The sequence below is a fragment of the Myxocyprinus asiaticus genome, chromosome 50 (assembly GCF_019703515.2).
Source record: "Myxocyprinus asiaticus isolate MX2 ecotype Aquarium Trade chromosome 50, UBuf_Myxa_2, whole genome shotgun sequence".
NCBI lineage: Eukaryota > Metazoa > Chordata > Actinopteri > Cypriniformes > Catostomidae > Myxocyprinus > Myxocyprinus asiaticus.
Genome location: NC_059393.1, coordinates 19,898,383 through 19,925,000, shown reverse-complemented (window position 1 = coordinate 19,925,000; position 26,618 = coordinate 19,898,383). Strand labels below are relative to the sequence as shown.

The 26,618-nt window shown below is 37.7% G+C and overlaps 1 protein-coding gene across 1 annotated transcript in view; it reads right to left on the bottom strand.

Annotated features, from left to right (window-relative positions):
- Positions 1-3,327: 3,327 nt before the first annotated feature.
- LOC127438764 (aryl hydrocarbon receptor-like) overlaps positions 3,328-26,618 on the bottom strand; it is a 91,322-nt gene continuing 68,031 nt past the window's right edge. Inside the window, exons 3-11 of the mRNA XM_051694601.1 lie at positions 25,172-25,296; positions 21,260-21,349; positions 13,659-13,776; positions 13,218-13,357; positions 12,253-12,455; positions 11,863-11,972; positions 11,543-11,684; positions 9,618-11,439; positions 3,328-7,825 (exon numbers count right to left, since the gene is read on the bottom strand). Coding sequence (XP_051550561.1) covers positions 7,718-7,825; positions 9,618-11,439; positions 11,543-11,684; positions 11,863-11,972; positions 12,253-12,455; positions 13,218-13,357; positions 13,659-13,776; positions 21,260-21,349; positions 25,172-25,296 — 2,858 coding nt within the window. The 3' untranslated portion in view covers positions 3,328-7,717. The remainder of the gene's footprint in view (positions 7,826-9,617; positions 11,440-11,542; positions 11,685-11,862; positions 11,973-12,252; positions 12,456-13,217; positions 13,358-13,658; positions 13,777-21,259; positions 21,350-25,171; positions 25,297-26,618) is intronic.

Genomic DNA, 26,618 nt, shown 5'->3' with positions numbered 1-26,618 from the left:
CTAAAATTAAGAAATCTGGTTTAATTCTTTTTTTTTTTTTTTTTTCATAAACAATTTTATACAGTATTGTAGCTTTTGTGAAAAAGTAAACTTTATATAAGTTATATAAATTATATTGGTTATTGGTTGATATTGGTGGATGTTTTTCCCTTTGGTATTATGATTATTATTATGATTATTATTATTATTATTATTTTATACTCTGAAATTCTCCCCCCAAAATAAATAAAGATCTAAATAATAATAATAAAAATAAAAATAATTTTCTTTCATTTAAACCATATAAACCTCTTAACACGTTGTCTCTGTTTAATACATGTTAATATAATAATAATAATAATAACAATGATAATAATATATATTGTTTTTTTCATATAGTACCTTTCCGAAGCTAAAGTACACTTTACAATCAAAATAATACAATAATAGCAAAAAAGGAAAAAAAGACTTGTTAAAGGTATGGCTCATGAATATTAATGAGCTATCATGACGTCCTCACATTAACTTCATTATTTGCTGAAAGACAGCCGTTGATAACTGAAGAAAAACTAATCCTACTATGGGGAAGGCCTGGCTCATGAATAATTAAGCAGATTACGTGTTGGACGCGGAAGGGTTACCAAATAACTTTGGCGTTACATAATTAATATTAATTTGAACCCTGGACTTATTTGACCAATCACGGGGTTAAATAATTCCTCATAGTGATAATTCATAGTGTTTTATTTCGACAAGCTTCTGTTGTGATCTATCATTTCTTATGCTTTGGGTTTAAACACAGAAATGTGCCCTTGTATTAATTGTTCTGTTAAAACTCATGTGTTATTTGAGCTGTAAAGTTGTTTAAATTGTAATTTTTACGGTCATTTTAGGGTTTTAGGGTTTGTTGACATTACATCATCATGGTAACAAAGTTGTAAAATTGGCTCTAACATTATACAGAAAAGGTTAGTAAGTGGTTTGATCAAACTATAATCATGTTTACACATATATTGTTTATGTCTTGTGGCTATACTTTTGAAAAAATGAGTATTTTAATGTTTACAGATTGGCCCCCATTCACTTCCATTGTAAGTGCCTCAATGTAACACAGATTTTTGCTTTTTTTTTTTTTTTTTTTTTAAAGAAAATGAGGGATGAGTCAAAATAACCTTTTGTGGTATTCAACATTATGCCACACAATGCTGCAGATTGAGCTTAACCTGTATTGAACCCAGAACATTCCTTTAAACACAAACTTCCAGGGAAATAATGAATAAAAGATGATTAAAGAGAGATTGCGTATCTCCCCCTGTTAGTTGTAGGAAGCCCTATAAAACTGTGGCCAACCGCACTTTGTTGTAACAAGGATACCCATATGCAAGCTCTTATTTCAGACTATTAAAAATTGTTTTGGAGCTTATTGCAAATGAACACTTTATATGTGGCTGCTGAATCTGTTAAAGTGATAGTTCACCCCTAAATGAAATTCATATTTTGGGCAAACTATCCCTTTAACGCATTTCAAATAATTCTCATTTCAAACTCCCAGTAGGATGTACAGGTGCATCTCAATAAATTAGAATGTCGTGGAAAAGTTCATTTATTTCAGTAATTTAACTCAAATTGTGAAACTTGTGTATTAAATAAATTCAGTGCACACAGACTGAAGTAGTTTAAGTCTTTGGTTCTTTTAATTGTGATGATTTTGGCTCACATTTAACAAAAACCCACCAATTCACTATCTCAAAAAATTAGAATACATCATAAGACCAATAAAAAAAAACATTTTTAGTGAATTGTTGGCCTTCTGGAAAGTATGTTCATTTACTGTATATGTACTCAGTACTTGGTAGGGGCTACTTTTGCTTTAATTACTGCCTCAATTCGGCGTGGCATGGAGGTGATCAGTTTGTGGCACTGCTGAGGTGGTATGGAAGCCCAGGTTTCTTTGACAGTGGCCTTCAGCTCATCTGCATTTTTTTGGTCTCTTGTTTCTCATTTTCCTCTTGACAATACCCCATAGATTCTCTATGGGGTTCAGGTCTGGTGAGTTTGCTGGCCAGTCAAGCACACCAACACCATGGTCATTTAACCAACTTTTGGTGCTTTTGGCAGTGTGGGCAAGTGCCAAATCCTGCTGGAAAATGAAATCAGCATCTTTAAAAAGCTGGTCAGCAGAAGGAAGCATGAAGTGCTCCAAAATGTCTTGGTAAACGGGTGCAGTGACTTTGGTTTTCAAAAAACACAATGGACCAACACCAGCAGATGACATTGCACCTCCAGACTCTAGGACCTTGGTTTCCAAATGAAATACAAAACTTGCTCTCATCTGAAAAGAGGACTTTGGACCACTGGGCAACAGTCCAGTTCTTCTTCTCCTTAGCCCAGGTAAGACACCTCTGACGTTGTCTGTGGTTCAGGAGTGGCTTAACAAGAGGAATACGACAACTGTAGCCAAATTCCTTGACATGTCTGTGTGTGGTGGCTCTTGATGCCTTGACCCCAGCCTCAGTCCATTCCTTGTGAAGTTCACCCAAATTCTTGAATCGATTTTGCTTGACAATCCTCATAAGGCTGCGGTTCTCTCGGTTGGTTGTGCATCTTTTTCTTCCACACTTTTTCCTTCCACTCAACTTTCTGTTAACATGCTTGGATACAGCACTCTGTGAACAGCCAGCTTCTTTGGCAATGAATGTTTGTGGCTTACCCTCCTTGTGAAGGGTGTCAATGATTGTCTTCTGGACAACTGTCAGATCAGCAGTCTTCCCCATGATTGTGTAGCCTAGTGAACCAAACTGAGAGACCATTCTGAAGGCTCAGGAAACCTTTGCAGGTGTTTTGAGTTGATTAGCTGATTGGCATGTCACCATATTCTAATTTGTTGAGATAGTGAATTGGTGGGTTTTTGTTAAATGTGAGCCAAAATCATCACAATTAAAAGAACCAAAGACTTAAACTACTTCAGTCTGTGTGCACTGAATTTATTTAATACACGAGTTTCACAATTTGAGTTGAATTACTGAAATAAATGAACTTTTCCACGACATTCTAATTTATTGAGATGCACCTGTATATACTACTGAAATAGTCACTACTGGCACACATGCCATGTATGTACGTTAGCACCACCATGTGGTAAACCTGTGGCCAATCCAACCTTATAATAAAGCTTAACATGAAGATCTATGTATCAGTCTGTCCGTCCGCCGTTATTAAAAGTGATTAAACATGAAAGTCACAGAAAGCCCGAAGTTGAAGCATTTATCACATATGCATGCATGTATAATTATTTTTTTTTTCCATTTAGGAAGATGTTCCAGTAAAATGATCTGCAAAAGTCACTGAGTCATTGAACCCCTTTTAATATTATAAAGATAACAATATTGAGAGGCACAACAAAAAAACGAAAACAAACAGGAGCTATATTTTACATATAGATATATATAATATAGATGTGGGTGTATAGCCTGTATTTGTGGGACATCCATTTACGTATATAGATTTTACAATTGTGCGGAACAATGTACAAAATAGGATATATATTACACGTGTAAGCATTTACAATGCTGGGTGAAAAGAAAGAAATAAACAAGCATAGAAACATACAATGATACAACAAATAAACTGCATTTCACGATAGGCCTCACAAACATGTTACACGAGCGACAGGAATATGAAGTGTCAAGTGCTATTATTTCTTTCTAGTTTAGTGGTGAAGGGGGAGGGTATCCTAACATGTAGACAATTTTTGGCACTGAGCAAGTTAAATGCTGTTAGTGAGATTTGTGAAATATGTGTATTGGTATTGTATCTGTTCTAATTAAAGGCACTTTGATGGCAAAGGAAAAAAAAATTTGGAAACCTAAAACTTGTCTGGTCACAGATTACTAATATTGAGGCACCTTTATGAAATCATTCCAAAAATAAATTGTAACGTGAGAGATGTGGACGAATATAAAGAAAGTGGTAAACACAAAACTGCATAACACGTGTCCTAACCAGGGGCCGGTTGCATAAACAGCTATTAACTTAAGACTTTGTCTGACAATTAGTCTGACTAGCTAAAGACGCAATAGAAAGCCTTTTGCATAAAACAAGCTCACAGCTGTCTTTAGTAAGACAGTCTAATTCCCATTGCATTGTGGGAAAATTAAGACATTGAATGACTTAAAAAAAAATGTCAGACTGTAAAGGGGCTTGAGTTAAGACTTTGTAGAAGACTGACTTCTATGGTGGTATTTCTTGTGTTTTTTATTCTTTGGGTTAAAATCATTAAATTTGTTCATTAGAATTGATTTTGAAGCATTATATTCTTCTAATAAGCAAATATTTTCAGGGAAGGAAAACTGTTGAGCATCCACTGTTTTTTTAATCGTTCAGTGTCTTACTTTTCCCACAATGCAATGGGAATGCAATGGGAACTGTCTTACTAAAGACAGCTGTGAGTTTGTTTTATGCAACAGGCTTTCTTTGACGTCTTTAGCTAGTCAGATTAATTATTAGACGAAGTCTTACGTTAATGGCTGTTTATGCAACCAGCCCCAGGCGAGAATTTATTTGTCGACATTGAAAGCGAAATACCCAGCATGACGTGGCCTAGTGACTAAAAAAATGTTGCGCATTATTTATCACGGTTGCAGCTGGTTAGGAAGAACTCAAGGTAACATTGAGGAGACAGCTTTTATCACTTGTTGCCTAGTTAGGACGCAATGTAATAGAAACTTAAGGGCAATAAACAGAATCAGAACAAACAAAATCCATGGCTATTATTTGTGTGCATTTGATCCTATAAATCAACGTTAGTAATTTACAGATCAGTGAACGAAGTAATCAATCCATAAACCAATTATCAATCAATCACTGAGCAGTTTAGCAACCTCAGCTCTAAACCAGCTGACATCTGGCAACCAAATACAAAACTTTTTTATTTACACCACATCAAAGCCGACACTAATCTCCATTGGCGCTCAGTACAAACGAAAACCAAAAGGAAAAGAAATGTCGCTAATCTCGGAAATGAAAGCTGTTTCTAGGCACTCGGACTAATGAGGTTAAGAAGACGAATGGGCAGAAATTGAGCATACTGTTGAGTCTTAAACAGTGAGGCTATGTACACTTAGCATACTAGCATACACTAGCATTACCGATTTTGTCCATGCTAGCAACAGCCAGACGTTGCTTCTCTGATTCAATTATAGCTGCCATTTCAAATACTTTCCTCCTCTGCAAGCCACGATCATTTCATCCAAAAAGAGAGAAAAAGGGAGGGAACAAGTGAAATACCCTTGGGGAGAAAGAAATGAAGGCACACAGTGTTCCCATTTTAAATGATTAAAGGAAAACGGTTTTGGGTGCATTATTTTGAGGATACTATATATTTACTGTTATTAACACACCATAATTTCGTCTCCACTGAGGCGAGAAAGTACAATATCTCAGAGGCAACAACAGTCGAAAACACTACAAATTTCTACAAGCAAATCAAGGCAAAGGGTTCATCTAAAAACATTTTTAAAAAGTAGGTAGTGATTCCTCTTTTACATTCAAATCAATCAGTCATATTTCCGTAGCAGTGAGACATTTTTCAAACAAATCTCTTTTGGTATATCTACACAATCGTAATGCTATAAAATGATGCAATCTCATCAAATGACTTCTGCTAAAATAAGGCACAAAGTGATCCTGCAAACGTTGGACCTCAATCATAAATGCAAGCAGAACTATTTTCGGTGTAAATTACTTGTGGAAACTTCTTACGTCAAATTGTGACAATTTACGCAAGAATGGTTTTACGAATGATTTACGCCGAAATTCTACCTGTATTACAAAATTAGGGCCTTAAAGTGTACAAAGGGGCCTTCAGATTTCTATGTAAATCATTTGTAAAACCATTTTGGTGTAAATTGTCGCATCTGATTAAAAGCGAAAATATAAGTTTTTGTTTTATGTACACAAATTTGTATGCTTGTGTTTCTTGAATGAGGCCCTTGGATTGCACTCTCTAAGTTCAAAAAATTTTGGCTGCTGCTGTATTTCCTGATTTTTTTTTTTTTCAGTCTTGATGAAGCTATAGATTCATAAAGTCATAATTAAATTTAACTGTGGCCACGAACATTAAACACAATCTTCTTTTCACAAATATGAATTGTTGTTTACGATCATTCTCTCTCAACTAAGGCTTTGACAACTTGTTTTTTGCATGTCTATTTTAGAAAACTCTAAAATGTCTTGCGCTTTCTTTTACAACATTTTACGCCTTCTTTTTGGAGGCAGGATATGCTCGGCTGGCTGGTGCAATTGTCATGGCACATAACACAGTTTGAGAATTCCTAGGATTCCTCCATACAAGTGTTAAAGCTAAAGCAAATAAAAAGAAAAGTGCGTAGCTATAATCAGCAAATTAAAAGTGGACAATAATGGCTCAATGGCATTCCATAGTTTCGATTATATGCATAAAAAAGTACAAAAGACATTTTAAACAAACAAAGCTGAACAAATAAGTGATAAGCTGTATCATGACATTCTGATATTGTTGTAACACATTAATTGATATGATACTGTTGTACACATGAAACATATGGTTAACGCAGCCATAAAAGGGTAGCATGATCGGACGCATGGAGATCGGTGAACTAAAGTCTTTAAGTTTTTGTTTTTACTCCTTGATGAAAAAATGTTCCACAGAAAAAAAAAAGAAAGAAAAAAGTCTGTTTGCATTGAAAGTGTGACACATCAGCATTTTTCCTGGGACGACCCAATTCTGTGTTAATTTTTCTGCAAATCTGGCCGCCCAGGTCATTCTGAGGTTTACCGGTATTTGATAAGACCTTTGGCCATTTCTCGCTGTTGTCCAGAAAGTCAAAGCAGGAGGAGCGTCAGGGCAGTTCTGGGACAATTATGCAATCAACATATTAGCGATTTGTTCCCACAATCCAATGATGTCACGCAGGCCATTAGTAGAGTATTATTTGCTATAGTATACTGTGAATACACACTCACTGGATTATTTCCAACCAAATGCTGTCTTGAGAGTCTGGTCAATTGCTAAAACTAGGGTTTTACGTCTACGGGTGGGAAATTACACCTTCTTGAGTAGATACGTAGCAAAATAAAAGGGTTTGGCTCAGGCCTTTTCCCTCTCGAATTAGGATGCCTTTCCCTTTTGAGTCGAAACTTACCCCAACAATATGTTGTCTTTTGTGTGCCTTGTAATGTTTTCCCCGGTATCTAACTGTCACATTTAAAGGTTCCACCATTCCTTCTGCATACTTCAGAATTGAACTCAAGGCATCCCCACTATAAACACACACATATATGCACTTGCTCATACACATCTCCTTGCCATGACACTCTCTTATATGCTTTTTTACTTGCCAGATTGACAATAAAACAAAACAGAACACGATCTATCAGGAACGAAGGACATGCATTAAAAAAAATTTTTTTTTTTGCCACTGCTTATTTCTCATCAGAGAGGGTGTGAGCAACTGAACAAGTAGATGAGAGCATGAAAAAGTGTGTGGTGGTTGAGTGTAAAATGACTCTTTAAGAATCCGTATGGCTTCTAATGTCTCATAGGTTTTCAGCCAAGAGTCTCATCTGAAGTGTCAAATCATCACTCTCCCGTGGGACAAACAAGCTGCGTTGTATTTATGCGTGCATACTATTTTTTAAAACAGGTACTGCTTGTCAGACAGTTGACGTGTCAGTCACTGCAACGGGTGAGATATGTCTCTTAATATTCACAGCAATTGCTTTGGTTGTTCTCGGAAAAGTAGGTGGTTCCGTTGGCCAGCGAGGGGAAGTGGAACGTTCCTTTCTCCTCCAGTGGATGGCTTGCGATCTGTGGAGGGACAAAATTGAAACCATTAAAGGAATGTCATGATGTTCATTAAGTTGTGTGTGGAAAAGAACTTACGAATAGTTCTGAAGACTTCCTTTATTATCTGTTATTGTAACTTTTAAGTCAGGGGTGTCAAAATCCGGCCCATGGGCCATCTGCAGCCCTCCAACTGCTTTAATGCGGCCCACAAGAGATTTTAGAACAGAATTAGGCCCACTACGGATGAATATGAATTATATGAAATTCATATTCTGGACACTGGATGTCGCTATCACGTACAGCCACTATTCACAGTGCATCGTCTCCACTAGTGCGTTCTGTGCTGCCTGTCACTATCAGCTTCATCCACTGGCAGAGTTCAACAGGAGTTTGGAATACTCCTTATTTCAAATGATGAAGCACCACACAGAAAGAATGATGCATTTATTAAAGGATTGGCATCAGGTTAGATACTTTACTCATGTACTTGTTCTTGTTAAAATGTCCCCATACCTTGGATCATACAACTGAGTAGAGCTGCTGTTGTGCGAGCTGCTGTACAGAGTTTATTGAGCACGCACAGAGACGCGCGAACGAGCATACTCTTCCAAAAAATCTACTGTAGCACTGAATGATTAATTGGTTCATTCTGATATTTCGTTAAAACAAGAAAAATGATTCACAGGCTTCCCAGCGCCATTTGAGTGAGGACACACTGTAGGAGAGAGTGCGTAAAACACTTGCACCTCTGTGCCTGATGTGCGCACTTAGCTTGCACATGCATGTCTACAAAATAATATGAAGCGCCATAATTTTATCAAATTAAAATCGTATTTGTAACGCAAGTAACAACAGAACAGAAGCTATAATTGGACAGCTATAAAGAGTAATTCCTTGAAAAATAAAGAGTAATTTGTTGCATCACTTCATAAAAGGAAAATGTAATCTGATTCTGATTATTGTGATAGGTCACACCCAACACTTATAGCAGCTCTATATGTGCTTTGCAGTGCCACCGAATGGACATCAAAAAAGATACAAATGTGAATAAGTGAGTATAATATTTTGTATAAGACGCATCACTGTTCCATTATAAGTGTTCTTTGTGAGTGAAAACTTGCATAATATTAAGCGTACAATATAAAGATTATGCATAATGGCAATCTAGTAGCTTCTAGCCCCTTTTTCAATTATTACAGAGATGTGGCCCCTGGCACCTTATTTTTTTCTGCATTTGGCCCCACATCATATGATTTATTCTTAATTTGACAGCCCTAATTAAAACAATTTTTTTTGTCGAAACTGATTCTCTGATAAAAGTCCATGCAAGTCTTTTCAAATCAATTACATAAATGTTGAGGTAAATATTGTAAAGCATCAAAAGTCTGAAAAATATCGAAAGACATTTTTACAGATATCACCCAGTCTAACTCTGAACTGCACCTAAACTCTTTCCTTCCTCAAGATGACTGAACTCATTGCAAAGATATTCATCAAGAACATCTGTGAACCTCTGAAGCTCTAGACATCCTTCAAAAATTATTCTGTACACATGGTGCCAGTGGTTACATCCCACTGAAATTGCTTGTATTTGATGGTAGAGTTGAATTAACCCAACCTGTTAAAAAAGCCCTGGATGAGCTGATGACAAAATGCGCCTGGGGTGAGAACAGGGCAGTACCGCTATTCTCAACAAGTTTCAATTTATCTAAAAGTAGGGAGTGAGCAAACACCTGGTGCTTTGATCTTGAAGTTGGAGCATGCTAGTTTGAGTTTCTTATTATGCCATGGATTACATTATCCCAGTGTTTACCTGCGTCTGGCCATTGCAAGAGAGATACTGCTGAGCCAGTATGTTCTCTGGAGTCAACCCCAATGGGACCTGGCAGGCCATGGGGCTGATGTTGGAGTCCTCTTGTGGGATGACCGATGTGCCTACGACTGATTCACTAGGGCCTCTCTGGTAGTAGCAAGATGCCTGTGTAGGACTCTGGGTAACCAGACCTGTCGCCCTTTGACAAGATACCGGATCTGCAGTACCATAATGCATCCCGTTCACCATAGGTTGAGGAGCGCTTATGAACATGCAGCTGTTGGTGGTATGATGGGGTCCGCTGTTGATCATCTCCCCTTGCTGAGGATAGACGTTGTTAGCAGTTGTCTGAGGCAGGAAGCCAGCCCCAAATCCTTGTGCATTTGTCTGTGGCATTAGCTGCCCAAGCGGGCCTCTTTGGAATTCTGTTATTTGGCCGTAAAGGCCTGTCATATTCTGATGCCCACTGGACAGTGATTTAGGAAGCTGTTGAGGGGTAGACTGAGATGTCAGCCAAGCAGCGTTTTGAGTGTGAACAGCAAACTGCCCTTGTAGGTGAGCGGTAGGTGCCAAGTGCAGTCCTGTACCATCTTGTGTGACTGAAACGGTACGGGCACTAGTGTCCAGCAGGTTATTCACCATATTGTTGCAGTCAGGAACCCACTGAGGGTTCTGACTAATTGACTGATGTTGGGGAAAAGAATTCTCATTGGGGATGCCTATTGGCTGGGTTGCGTTGCCTTGCAAAAGAGGGCTTTGAAGAGGGAGAGTCATGGAGTTCAGAAGAGGCTGATTTCCAGTCTGTAGGTTCCTCTGGCCTGGTATCATTCCATTCTCTTGTACGCCACCATGTAGGACCTGCTGCTGGGATTGCAGACCAGGCCGGACTTGGGTCTGCGGTGGACTACACTGGACGGCAAGAGAGGGACTAAACAGAATGTTGTAACTGTGGGTTGTCTTTTGGGGCGTCGGATCTGGTCCAAATGACTGGATGAAAGTATTGTCAGGTAGCATCTGCTGTCCAACTGGTATCTGTGGCGCCATATGGGTGAGCTTCACCATCCCTCTTCCAGGACTACTGGCATCCTCTTGAATATTCATTCTGATAAACCCACCCTGACCTGGGGAACCAGCGAGGAGATTACCTGGCTGGCAGTTGAATCCCTGGTTAGCAGCTAAGGTGTTTTGTAATTCCATCTCTGGTAGGCACTCAGGCACCTCAACAAATGGACTCTGGTCCTTTAGCTGTTCGGGCAACTGAATGCAATTTTCCTTAAATAATGCATCCTCAACATAGTTCAGGATGTCGTTGGTGATGATTTCATTGAAATCCATCTCACTGTTGCAGTTCATCCTGAGCAAGGTGTTTTCCCATTCCTTCAGCTCCAAATTGTCCATATCAAGCTCTTGAAGGCTGTTGCAAAGAGTGCTGTCTCCAATAATCTGCTGTAGGGTTTCCATAATGTCCTTTACGACACCTTCCTCCTTGATCCCAGCCACCGTATTGGGGGGCGATGGCTGCCAGGTGTTCCCAGGAACACTGAGCAGAGCGTGGCTATCCTGAAAAGCCCTGTCCAGGGTAAACTGGGAACTGGGGTCATTGTTCTGGTTGTAGACGGCATGGTCCTGCTTCAACATGCATCCAAGAAGAGATTCTGGATCCAGAGATGGAGGTTTGACCATCCTCTGGCTTTTGCTCAGAGTCTGAATGTCTGTGACGTCAAGTGTGGGGCCAACCTCATACAGGACACCCTCACCGGTGGCACAGTTGAAAGGTAGCTGAAACTTCCTTTGACGGAGATGTTCCTCTCCTTCCTCATTACTACAAAAAAATATTTTTTCTGATTAATAATATTTATAAGAGATGCAAACAGATCAGATCCACAACTACAATACCAGAATATAGGCCAGGTTTAAATACTTACCTTAGTGCTCTCTGTCGAGCAATAATGAAATCTGGTCGTCCTCCTTTATAAACAAGCCTAGCATTGGCCTGCACCCAGATCCATGCACCACCTTTAGACAGGAGTCTGAAGACTGTTAAACCACTCTCTCCTGTCTTTATCACTAGGAGTAAGAGAGAAAGAGAAACTTTAAAAGAGCTGCTATGATAATCATATTGCTAGGCTTATGGAGCCAAATCATGTTTATAAACTCAACTCATCCAAAAGCTACGATGAAGATCTAAGGACAGAGTTGGCTTTGATTTTAAAGTAAGAGCTTGTCAAGGTCTGATATAACTCACTTCTGATGTGGTTATCTGCACAGTACATCATGTCAGCAGCGTGGATGAACTGATATCCAGAACCTCTCATACACAGTTCAATCTCAGTATAGCCAAGAACCACCTTTCCTCTGCAAGACGAGAAAAGATCGAAAACATTAAAACAACATAACATTCAACCTATCATTCAACCTATTGTTGACAAAAACAAAATGAAAACACTTTCGTCAATGCAAATAAAAATACTTGAAACTATACTACAACAATACAACTAAAATAAAAACTAAATATACTGAAAACTACAACAAAACTGAAACTAGAAAACACTGAAAAAAACTTCATTAAACTTCCTAAAAATGTGTGTCCATCACTAATATTGTACCTTGGTTCTAAAAAGCAATCAAAAGGTACCTTGTATCAACCCCCAAGGGTGTGAAGTCTAGCTTGTGTTTGGTTTGGAAAAGTAGAGTCTTGCTTCTGATCTCCAAAATGGAGGGTGGCTGTAGGGGTGTGGCTATGACAAAAAGAGCCAGCTGGGGGTGGGCAATGGTTCCATCCACTGCAATCTTATTTTGTTCATGGAGATACTTCAACCTCCCCTGGAAATTCAGGGCCTTTAGGGTAAAGGGAAGGGCATGAAGTCATTTTAGCTTCAAGAGGGTGATCCATTTGGTCTCATTTACTAATAGTACATACAAGTGAGGACGTTTTTACACAGAAATCACATTTTGTCAGTAAGTTCATATGTAAATTTATTTTAAATTTACAATAAGATTTAGAACCAACTTAGACTCCAGAAGCATTAAAAACATGGAATGTGTTTAGCCAAAATGTTTTTTCAAATATATTACTACTGGAAATTAAATATCTAAGTGACCCTACGATACTTATTTTCAAATAACAAAAGTGATGTGCATTATAGCTCGATCTGAGATCCCTTTCAGTATACGTTTGCAGTGGCAAATCGATATAATGGAGAGGTCGTGTGGAAAGCCCTTATATAGAGATCATTTGGGTGTGTTTCATGCAAATTACTAACTGCAAGGATGCACTCTTTCAATCAGGATACATAATAACTGGATTCATCAACATTAGAACAAAGGTAACAACAAATTTACCTTACCTTATGTTACAATATGCACCTTTGCACGAGAACTTTGTGCACATAAATACTCAACTTGTACGCATTTGTTAGTGAATGAGACCCACTGAGAGTAAACAATCCAAAGATTTATTTATCCAGCTGTTTTGACTGTATCATTGTGTCTATAGAAAATCAAGCATTGTGGAGGGTAGTGCAAATGCTTTTCAGAGACTTTAGGTAACCGAAAGGTTATCTTCTAGACACCACTGGAATAGACATCTAACATGTTTACCAGAAAGCCAGAAGAGTTGTCAAGGAGACAACGGAATCGGCAACAGAAGCTCCGTTCCAGGAAGGAAGAGTTCTCTGGTGGGATGTGTTGAGGATTGTAGTTGACCATGTCTCTGGTGATGTCACTGCTGTTCTGCATTCCTGGAGATCGATTGGTTGTACCAAAGCAGAGAGAAAAACAAGAGTGATGTAATCGGCTGTGAATCACTATCAACGTTCATCATTCTGGGTTTATACAAAGCTCCATTTCATAAATCCCACCACAGCTGTCTTGTTCTCGGCAAACATACTTTCTTCATTCAGTAATGACAACGGCAGTAGTCTACTCATTCACAAAACATTTAGGACTGGCACCACAAAATGTCAATATTACCGGTGGGAACTCATTGACCCTGGACAGACGTCACAGGTTGATTTCACAACAGGGAAAGGTGCTACTAACCTTCAGAGCCATCGCTGTCACACGAGGTGGGGTTGAGAGCGAAGTGTAGTTGCCTTCGGAACATTGCACGATCGTCTGTGTGGATAAGCTCGAATACACTCTGGTGGACCACATCCGACTGTGAAGACAGTGAGAGTGGACATTAAAAATCATGCGGCATCACCACAACCCAGAATTGTCCACCATACCCGTTTTTATGACCATCTGTGTCATACAATACTTGCTTTTTCACTACTATAAACTTTTAAACCAAAAAATGTCCAAACTCTGCCACATTTTCCAAACGTCCCTTTTAGGTTGGTTCTTTCCATGGTTTTACTGCAACATGTTTATGCCAACTAAGTCTCCATTGCGAGGGGGTGTATTTTCGGCTTTCTGGCACAAGAAGACCAAAGGAGATGATCTTAAGATCTTCAAGAGTCATTTTAGGTCCCCTTTAATTACAAAATAAATATACTTCTGTCTACAATTTATGATCTTATGATCAACCCAGTCCCTTATTTGAGGATGAAATATTTTTTTCTTGAGAATTAAAAAAATAAATCTCACTAAATTGGGCTTTTTGATCATTTAGGAGTACATGCATTCCAACAATTACAAGTCCTGTAGCAGAGAAAAATCACAAATGAGGTCTCTTTAATATTTCAACCGTTTCTCCTAGACAGCACTGAGATGAAATGGAGCGCATATGGAGACTTTCCGTCTCCTTCTCAGATTTTTCTCCTGAGAGAAAGACCTAACCATAGGGTGATTCTCAAAAAAAAAAAAAAACACTTAAGAAAATGTCTGTGCTCTATTTTATTCCTAAATCAATAGAAACAAGTAATACATTTTATTTTGCATATAGAAAATGAAGTCTATTTTAGGGCCAATATTTCATGACAGTCACACACATTTTACCCCCAATTCTCATTACAGCAAAGTGAAAAAATATAGACATTATGTGATATATTATTTAAGTTGTAAAGTATTTAAACATCATAGTTGTACTCCTTTGGTGCTGCCTTTACATTTTCATTATATATGCTTCCCTCTAGGGTCTTGGCAACTGCAGTTTGTCTTTTATTGTCTTTTTTTCTCAGTAGGCAAAATTCTTTCCATTTCAGCATCTGTTTTTTTTCCCTCTCTCTCTCTGTTCCTAAACAGAATCAGATCCACTGAAAACAGGCTTCTGTACTAATTACTGGAGACTGTTCAATGGTGGATGAAACGCAACACTCAAAACCAGACAAGATCCAGAAAACACTCATGACTACTTGAACCAACATACGCACATTCAAAGGTTAATGAGGACACAGGGAGGCAGTAGAGAGGGCATTTATTAATTACTTGAAATTATGTATACAAGTCTCTGATACACAAACATGTACTGTATCATTGTAAAAAGTGTTCATACAGTATGTATACACACATTTATATAAATGGACACATTGAGAACAACAATTCATGTGCACAGCAATGTTTGGATATTACAGCTATAGGAGCAAAAACGAATGATCCAATGGAAAAACTAATTGCTTAGCCATTCTATAATGTTCGATTGCTTTCTTTTCCACATTAAATGAACAAACGCTCCCACGCATACAAACACAGACCATTAAGGATTTATATATTCAGTAGGGTTAAAAACTAAACAAATTATGATAATTCACAACGGATTTTTTCACTACGGTCCACGGACACATATTTGTTTGCTGTTTACAAAGTCTACAGCTGTCACAGAGACCGGTGAGATATCTCAGAACACTTATTTCATTAATATCTTTAAGGGAGTAGGACATTTTTTTGCATACTTTTCCATAAAAAAAATCACTTACAGCACCTTAAATACAAGTATATACAGAACTGTGCAAAAGTCTTAGGCACTTGTGAAAAATGTTGCATAGTGTGGATGTCTTCAAAAATAATGTCATAAATAGTTTTCATTTATCACTTAATGTCATACAAAGTCCAGTAAACATAAAAAAGCTAAATCAATATTCGGTGTGACCACCTTTGCCTTCAAAACAGCCCCAATTCTCCTAGGTACACCTGGACACAGTTTTTCTTGGTTGTTGGCAGATAGGATGTTCTGAGCTTCTTGGAGAATTCACCACAGTTCTTCTATTTATTTAAGCTGTCTCAATTGCTTCTGTCTCTTTATGTAATCTCAGACTGACACGATGTTCAGTGGGGGGCTTTGTGGGGTAATGACATCTGTTGCAGGGCTCCCTGTTCTTCTAATCTAATCTTTTCTATTTGCAAAAGTAATGTTTGGGAGTCTAACATTTATATTTCCTATTGACACCCTAAAGCTGAAGATATAAATAACCATCTTAAGACAAATGCTTTTGTGAAACATCTTATGTGCCTAAGACTTTTGCACAGTACTGTATATTCATGCCATAAAATCAGTAGACATGTTGACATTATTTTCTCTGGCTTCTGTTCAGTCTCTCTCAGGTGGTTTCGCTTTTGACACTAGTTCAGATTAAAGTGAATCAATGTCTTCAAGCGATGCGAAGAGATACGGCAGGTTCACCACTTGTGGGTGAAGTCTTCATTTACCTTATTCACGCTAGCACCATCTTTGATTTTTAATGGGAATGACAACAAGGCTGTGAGGGATAGACTTTTTAAGGTGTTTTGTATCGTTCCGCGGACAAAACATTGATAAAAAATCTGCCCAAGAACATTCAGTATACAAAGAACTCCAGACAACATGAGTTGTGGAAAATCAGATGCGATCTAGGAGCTTTATACCATTCGTGCCATTGAAGAGACGGTAAGTCTATCCCAGCCTCGCTGTCATTCCCATTAAAAATCAAAGATGGCGCTAGCGTGTTTATTATACCCGGGGCATGCATTGCGCATAATGAATACGCATGTACTGCTCCACACAGTCAGTTTCTGTGCTAGGATGTGCAGTCGAGTCAAGCGTGTACCCCCTTGAAATGGATATATGCCACTTTTAGCCATAGAAAGTGGGGAGAAAATATTAGTGAAGTTTCGCCCATTGTACACAGGTGCCTGGGTTTGTTCCTGGCAGGCAGCCGATGCCCTAACCCTGCCCCCATCCTAATTTGAGCCTGTAAGGCTGAGTAGCCTGCCAGGAACAACTCAGTATACCTTTCTCCTATCACATGAAATTTCAGAATGTAAAAACAACAACAACAACAACAAAAAACGAAAACGCATTGACTCAGTTTGACATAACTGTTTGATTCTGCTCTGTGTGATTTTAAAAAACTGATCAGAATCACAACTTCACGCAGGCCAGTGGCATCTCAACACATGATTACATTCATTAAGTATGGGAAAAGTATTTTTATTACTGAATCATTTGAAGTCTGAGTTCTGATCTTCTGTATTTTGAGGCAGTTTGAGAAGTAAGAATCTGTTGTAGCACTATACTATAAATCTACGACGTTATGAGCGTCATCCACAAAAATCACTAAATCTATTCATAATCAATCATTAATAATAATAATAATAATAATAATGAATTATTATTAAATAATATTAATAAAATCACACAGGCCTATTATTTAGTTGAATTGGAAATGAATGCATTAACATGATTAATTGCATAACTTGTTTTATGATTTTATTTTAATTGATTGACAGCACTCAATTAAATAATACTTTGTTTATGAATACATATGCACCAATAAATCAAAATACTTTTATGTGAAAATCTAACTTTTTTGCAACTGAGGTTTGAATCAGAGAATGTGCATGAAACTAGCCTACCGACAAGGTTTTATAGGAAACTTAGCCAAATTAAAAGTGAATTAAAATCACTACAATATTCACAATTTTGCATAATTTCATAAGTATCATAACTGTTTAATGTACGTATGGTCCAGCTATTTAAAGAACGAAACTTTAAGCATAAAATTAAGTCAATAAATTAATCAGGATGTAAAATCAACCTGTAAAAATGTTAAATAGATCACTGAAAACCTGGACTCCATGACTAAGAAAGCTAATTAGAAGAGTGTAAATAAGTTATAAGCTACATAAGTCACAACAGGTGTTCCGATCACAGAGTGTGTGCAGGTGGTGCAGGCCTGTCTCCGTCTGCGTAACCCTGGCGACCTGGACTTGTGTCATAGCCTAGAGAGTTAACATCACACTCCAGGGAAAACAGATTTAGCGAGGAAAACAGGTAGGCAATAACAAATGCACACACAGACACCCTATATGCCCAGACACACTTCTACAACAAAAGCTCAGTTCTAATTCACATACCATATGCATTACATTTGTGTGTGTATATATACACTTCCTTATGTACATATTGTACTATGTGCAAAATGTGTGCATGTTTAGAGTGGGAATGCATATTTGAGGACACGTTATGTAATGTATAGCCAACACCAGGAACAAAGTATTGCAATAATGTCAATAAAGAAAAGACCGTGAACCAGTGTTTTCTTGTATACTATTTTGAATATTAGGCTATGCATCATATTTTATAGGCTACTGTACAATACATATATTTGTATCACAGTACCTTGTGTTATATTATCCAGGCATTAATCCAGACATTATAAAAAGAGGAGTTGGCTTCGGGAGTCCATTTGGAATATACTTGTAGCAAAACACATGTGCAAATATAAATAGGACGTATATTTATACAACAGTGCTCTTTACTCATCTCACTCGCATAAAAACACAGATTATATACTCCTCAGAATGCATCAACACCATGGAAAGACCATAATGAAACAGTTATGCCAAATTAGGTAAATAAATGCTTTAACAGCATTCAATATATTAATCTCTAGCTGAGGTGCAGGAATTAGAATGGTATAAATGTTTATAGAACAGCAACAGCGCCGCCTACTGTACAGGGGTGAAATTGTTTTTTTTTTTTTTTTTACACACTCAGTGTGTGTATAGACCTTTCGTCTGAAGTTTGCCTCACATAATCGTCACGGCTTTGGTGTGAACAGGCCTTTAGCATGAGCCAAATATTTGTCTCTCACGGGCCGGATGTGGCCCGCAGGCCGCCTGTTGAGGAACCCTGGCCTACACGCCGTAACTGTTGGACATTTGTAATTAAACTGCCATCATTGATTCAATCTATAGAGAACATACAATACAGTCCCTCCCAAAAGGACCCTCCACACACACATACACTCTCATAGAACTGTCTGCGGATTATACACACACACTGACGGACAGGTTTTTCAAGTTCTTTAATAAAGAATCCAAACATTCAATTTGACTCCCTTTGATGTTCTTTTTCAGAGCTTCACCTCATTTATAAACAAAACAAAACTTCCTCAAATACATACACACATCACAGGCTGACAGGCTGAAAGAAAAAACACTTCATTTATAAGCATTTGCAAATATTAGCTTACACGAATTTCAATGAGCTTTCCAAACAGGACAAGGAAGAAAACTATATTCTCAACAACACCTACTAGCGTAGTGAGCTTGTTAACTATTAAAAACAAACTGATCACTGACGCCAGTGTTGTTTAACGGTAACCGAACACCTATTCGAATAAGCGATCCAACCTCTGTCTTTAACACAAAGACCATCAGCACTTTTTTATAACCTACTTTTATGCTTCGGATAATAAACAGTTAGTAACCGTGACCAATGTTGGGGCACACTGGATTATCCTAATGATACGAAAATTTTTAATTCATGACCTGAGGAAACTGCACCTTGCTTTAAACTTTTGCACAGCATCATTAATATTCTTCCAGGCTGAAACAAACAAGAAAAGGATGACGTGAATATTTTGAATCGCGAATGAGTCAATTGTTGACCACAAGAAAGGCAGGATTGCTTAAAGTGAAAGTTTGAGGTTGGTTGTTAACGCTATTGTTAATTTTTCTGCGGAAGGCATAAAAACTTGCATAAAACAAATGCACACGTACAAACAGAAGCTTGGCCCCATCCCCTTTTACTTTGTTTTGTTTAAGCTGTCACGTAATCTAACATCTGCAATCTCTGCCTGTCTTGATTACGATAATCTCGTGACCGAACTTAGCGATCAGCAAGGTCAGTCATCTGCGAACATCACTGATCATTTTTTTAACTCTGTCAAATATATTTAAATAGGTTAAAAGTGTTCAAACAGAGCTGAAAGTTCTAAACATTTATTGTTAGCTAAATGCATTTTCAAATAAAACAAAATACTGAATAATTTGTTATTTATACCAATATGCGAGGGGCGGGGGAACTTAACAGTCCTCGTATGCAGTTTTACCAACTTCGTTTGACAAATTATGCGGTCATGGAGAGCGTTTCCGAAAGTCTTCGCTTTCGGTGGAGGAAAACGGCATTTCAGCGTGGATGAGAGGCGTAAATGTAGTGAAATTAATGAGTTTAAAAAAAAAACCGTATTAGTGTGGACTGAGGTTGTCAAATTAAAAAATGCGAAATTCGAGTGTTTGCCGAATTTAAGATAAAAATGCACATCCGAATGCTAACACTGTGCATTCGAATTCTGGATGTGTGCCAAGCAATGACGAAGATTTCAGACCAATCGTGTTCTTGCGCTAAACAACGCTAGACACATCACTACGAATAGCTACATTTGAACAGAACGCAGGTGTGGCATTTAAGAAATGTAGTGCTCCAGCACAAAACGCAAAAAACAAAACAAAAAACAGCGAAACATAGCACAACGGTCAAAGACATCCATCTAGTGCAGGTTTACACAGAATTTTTTTAAACTGGATGGATGCAAAAATGCATCTGGTGTGAACAGCCCCTTAGGTTGAGGTCTTTGGCCAATGCATCTTGCTTCCTTATCAGCTTCTCGCAACATAAGCAATGCATTTTAAAATACTGTGTCGCATTGAAAGGATTTCAGCTTGGAAAAGCGCATCTCGAGTTCCCCACACTCTGTTCCATTCCGTTGCTCTCAGTCTGTTTATAATGGATTGCACTTTTGTTATCAGCCAGGTAAATTCTTTGGAATAAAAGAACACGCTGCTCTTTGGTTTGTATGTATTCGTTCTGCCCTCTTGTGGACTTAGCAGGCAACGTAAATTAAAAAAATCTGGATGTCTTGTATTTTTTTACCCTAATTAAAATAATGTCTTTTTAATTTGAATATAATTCAAATACTATTAAATATATTTATTTATAAATAAATATATTAATTATCAAAATAAAATATGTATAATATATATTTATTAAATATAATTAAAATGTTGGTAATATTTCAGTGAAAATTTAAATTTAGTTTCTCAACCCTGTTGACAGTCCTAGTGTGTTGAGGTGGCATCACAATGGCCTGACAATCGTAATCCGTTGAGCATTTAACGAATCGCCAAGCCCATATGAAATCTGTGCAAGAATTCTGCAGATTTCCGACACCCATCATTCTCAAATTTCGACATGTCCCCATCCCTTGCATGTTTAAATATTTTAGCTAATTTGATTAGGCTTTTAGCAGCCATTAAGAATGTTGTACTGTCTTGAATCAGTTCAAGACATTTTTTTTAAATCCATTCCGCAGAATTACACACACACACACACACACACACACACACACACAAAACGTCAAGAAGTCTGCAGATTCCATCTGGGCTTGGTGATCGTTAAATGAAAGAGGTATTGCGAATTAGGTTACAAGGTAACTCACCTGATGGAAGCCGAGGTAGTCCTGTATAGTTGGAGAGGCGTAAAACACGTAACCTTCGGCGGTGACCACCAACACAAAGCCATTGAGAGCCTGAAAAACAAACAGGGTACGTTACCAGTGGGAATTCCCACAACAAACAAGATTACAAATCTTATGACACTTAGTGTCTCAAAATACAAAGTGGTAAAACAAACTTACATAAAGTTGTACAGTTGGAACATTTCAACAAACAACAATAAAAATGATAGTTTGGGTTTGTTTTATGCAAAACACAGCGGCTGGGATTGTGAGTACGGAAGATTGGAGACGGGTGGGGTATGAAGGGGCCATTTTCTTCCCTTTTTTTCTTCTTTTACATGTTTTTTTTTTGGTAAACATCCTATGTAATTAACCAGGCTTTTGTTAAGGTGTTGAACATGACTACAGACAGGGGGAGAATATCGGCACTAGTCACGCACAGGAACCAACAGTCCTCAAACAATGGACAGAGAGTGAGAGAGCGAGACGGAGATGAAGAGAGAGATGTGACATGTGGCTGAAAAGGAAATTCACAATATTTTTAGGTCGAAAGCAACATGTGATTTAGTTTACAATGAAAAGATAACATTGCTCAACAGCGGAGAATCTCGATTGCTCAAACGTCATTCCAGTTTACCAAGCGTGACAACAGCTAAAATAAACAAAATGTCAACCATAATTTCTTTCCTGAGTTAATGTTATAGAAGCTGAAGTTTTATATTTGAATTCACAGAAATGCGTAATTTATTTATTTTACCATTCCTCCAAGGAACCAGGTTTTACACGTTTTACCTGCTGAGCACACACGCACATTGGGAAATTACTGACTTTTTTGTGCAGTCCCGAGCAACTGTTTAGGTAAATGAAAAAGAGATGGAACAAACTAGGACATACAAAAATAGGGACCAATTTAGGCAGTAGACACATTTTTGGTGCTATCTTTTGCTTCTTCAAATCTAACCATATTTCAAGAGTTAGTTCTTCCCAAAAAATGCCTAATATATATTATATATTTACTTTTTGGTTCCAAGAAACAAAGTCATATGGCTTTGAATCAATATGAATTTTCATTTTTGGGTGAACTATCACTTTAAAGACCCCTGTGAACAGAAAATCGGTCTGACCTAAGACTGACGTGACGAAGAAGAGAATGTTGGGAAGACCTACCAGAAGATGATTCTTATCATTCACACACACACTTCCACAAAGAACTGGGACATTATGAGCAGGAAATGAGGTGCAAGGTGTTTATAGAACGCATTAATGTCGAGACAGGTGTGGTGTGTGTATAAACAAATGGAAGGTCAAAGTGACGTCTCCTGAGCTCATTTCTATGGATGATGGCAGGGAATGAAATGTAAATTGGACGGAATTGTGGGTGGGATCTCGGCTGAAAGAAAAGTAACATTCCGGGTTCAATACAAGTGTAATGGAGCATTATGGTGGTTACCACAGAAAATAATTCAGACTCGTCCCTTGTTTATTAAAAAAGGAATTATATTAAACCAATCAGAAACATTAAAATACACACCGTTTCGATGTAAAAGACGTAAACATTATACTTGTTAACATGATTTTAGTGAGATATAATAGTTTAGTTTACCAGGATCACAGGGTTTCCCAATATCATGGCAACAAAGTTCTAATTTTGGAAATAACTTTACACAGATATGGTTGTAAGTGATTCATCACACTGAAATCATGTTAATATTAGGGGTGTAAATCGGACGTTTCATCACGATGCAATCTTATATTGATTCTTTTGTCCTGTGATCCGATATTTGCTGATACTTCAAAGTCTGCCGCGATACGATTTCGATTTGATTCGATTCAGGGTCCTGCGATTGATTTTCCGATATTATGTGCCTATTTTACACAATCAATTACATTTTTTTGGCCTTCAAATGCAACCAAAATATAATTTGAATATTTTATTGAGCTCTCTGGAAAGTGCAAATTTAGTATCCACATTGGGACATCCACAACAAAATAATGTACATCAGATTTTGAAAAAATTATACAGATAATATAAAAAATAACGTCACACACAAGTGATCATCACTCATTTGATTACAGCTTATTTTTCAGTTTAATCCAATTCAAAGTACTTACATACCCATGACTTGTTTCCAACTATCCATGATATTAGTTTTTTTGGCTACAACTTCCAAAAATTCTGTTACAGTTAACTGGGATAAATGTTAGTAAGGGTGTTGATGTGTAGATGTGTAAAGTCTTATAACTGATGCTGGAGCTGAGCAGTTGATTTCTCTTTCCCTCATTAGTGCTGTTCAGAATGTCGGCGTCGTCAAGACGTTTCACATGATGGTTGAACTGCTCCCATGGTACTTTAAAATAGCAAATTCTCATGTAAAATTCAAATGGGTTGCATGCACAACGATATCGATGGAAGCCCGAATTAATTGCGCATGTGAGCGCTCTGCGTTTGTCACTGGAGCTCGCTTTTTGCAGGAAGCCCGATTGACGCGTGCGCAAGCCGCACGGATAACAGAGTACAATTTGGCTTCAAAGACCCCACGCACATCCGTGTCCCACATGAAAAGTGTATATAGTGCTCATAAAGTGAAATTAATGTAATACGGTTGCTTCATCACCTGACGGAAATGCGTATGGACGTGGCTGACATGAGATTATTAAAATAAAGGTACATGTCTATATCGATATTTACACAGTGTATCGAGAACATTGGATCATTGGTTATTGGATCGAAGCATCGATCCAGATTGATGAATCGTTACACTCCTAGTTATTACGTGTAGGGCCCTATTTTAAGAGCGCTATGCCTTAAGCGCAGCACTCTATGATCCGTTGTTCACGTAGTCATTCGTTATGACCACAAAGTTTTCATCTTTTCATGCAGGCATGCAACAGGTCTAGGCGCAAGTGGGTTGGCGAAATTGAGCGTGCAAAGCGCTAATGGGCTGGGTCAAGTGCAATTTAATTCAGAGGTCTTTCTCCAGTTATTGCACCATCTACATCCCATCATATATTCTATTTCCTTGTTAAGGAACGTCTGTATAAATGAAGGCACTCCATTCATAAGAATTTGGTTGTGTAAATGGGCTATATGTAATTCATTAGAAGAATAGAAAAATGGACCAAAGTCTTGCGCTCTTTTGTGCAATAACTACGTCTTTGCTGTAAACTCTCTCCCATTTTGTCTGCCATCGTTGCAGTGCTATAGTGTTTAGCTGTGAAGTACTATAGTACAGAGGATGTTAGTGTTACCTCCGCCTCCGGAACACGATGTATGTGTTCTCTATCGGCCCCTCTCAACTGTGGTCTTGTGTTGCGTGAAACACTTGAAACATGCTTTGTGCTGATCTCCCATTGTTTATTGTTGTGTAATGTATATTTGTACAACCCCTGGCAAAAATTATGGAATCACCACACTTAGAGGATGTTCACCCAGCTTTTTTACTTCGTAGCAAATAAACAAAATCACAGATATGACACAAAATTTTTTTTGTTTCATAGCTGAACATTCTGGCTTCATGAAACATCCCTCAAGAAAAATTAAATGACATTGTTTTAATTAATGGCATATTTTTTTCCAGATCAAGTAGAGGAAAAGTTATGGAATCACTCAATGTTTAGGAACACTTTTGAAACGGTGTGTATTTTTACATTTACAGATTGGCCCCATACACTCAATTGTACTGTAAGTGCCTCACTGTAACTTGTTTTGTTTTGTGCTTTTTTTTTCAATAATAATTTTTTTGTGGTAATAACTTGGATTAAACCCAGAATATTCCTTTAAACCATGTTGGTTTGGACCAGTTTAAACCAACTAATACCAGCAAAACATCTTAGGCTGGTTTAAAAAATTTTTTCCCCCAGTAGGACAGTGTGATACAGTGTGATGTGTGATACCTGCAACAACAGATCCCCCTCTGAGAAACTGACTCCATCCAGACTGGTGGCTGTCTGTCCATTTCCTCCAAATGTCCCCGACCGCTCGCCAAGCCATCCGCCTCCTCCTGTCTTTTTTATTGAGGCTAAAGGAAAGATGGAGATAAATGTGGGTTACTCAAAAGGTTACTGCTATGAAAACATCACACGGCCAAGCAGTGGTCCACTGTTAATTCTTCAAAACTCAAGAACAAACCAAGACCAAAATGATTAAAGAAACGTGGTCAATTTTACTAGCGCTGTTCTTCTTTAAAGCAATGTTTTTCAAATAATGTTAAGTGTGTGAAGAGAACGAGGGAATATCCAGGGATTATGGTTGATTTGGAGCCTGTGTAGGTATTCACAGACATTATCATCAGAAATCAATGTTTTGTTCTTTCCAGATGTCTTTAACTCATTTACTTGTTCTCAATATGTACCAATCAAGAATGCGTTTGAAAACAAATCCCATTATTTGTCAAATTTACTACGTGTTAGCCAATGAAACAAAGTGTTCATTTTGCTCAGACATATTTGCAGAACATCTGAGGGTCTGTATCTGGGATTAATTGCTGTTTATGTCACACAGGTCAGATTTAGGATCCAGACAGCCTGTTCGTTGGACAGAACTACTACATCATCACATTCAAGGGCAAAACACATGTGCTAAGTAAACATTGAAGTAAAATTCAGAAGATACTTTAGAGTTTACCTCTGTGGTAAAAATCTTAAGCAAACTCTGAAGAAAAATGTGGGGTAAACTCTAAGGTAAATCCTTAAGTAAAACTGAGGTACATTTTGAAGTAAAACCAAAGGGTAAAAATCTGAGGTAAAATCTAATGTAAACTATGACACTTAGGTAAAATTTGAGGTAAACTGTGAAGATTCTAATGTAAATGCTGAGGTAAAATACGAAGTAGGCTAAACTCTGAAATAAAACCTTCTGAGGTAAAATTTTACGTAAACTCTGAAGATAATGAGGTCAACTGTAAGGGAAAATCTGCTGTAAATTCTGACGTAACCTTTTAAATAAAACCTGAGGTAAATTCTGAAGTAAAACCTAAGGTAAACTGAAGAAAAATGTAGGGTTAATTCTGAAGTAAACTCTGACATTAATGTAAAATTTGAGGTAAACTGAAGTAAAATATGAGGCATAATCTGAGGTAATCTCAGAGGTAAAACTTTAGATAAACTGAAGTAAAATCTGAGGTAAACACTAAAGCCACTGAGGTAAAATTTTAGATAAACTTTCAGGTCACTTCTTGAAGCTCAGCTCTCACTCAACTGGCAAAAAATGAGACTTGTGAAAGAGTCTTTTCATTCCTACTCTTGCAAAAAGAGAGGCATTTCTACACTTTTGCAGCCACACATTTTCTGACCAACTTCACTGGGCATTTGAACGTGCGCACACGCACACACAGCAATATAC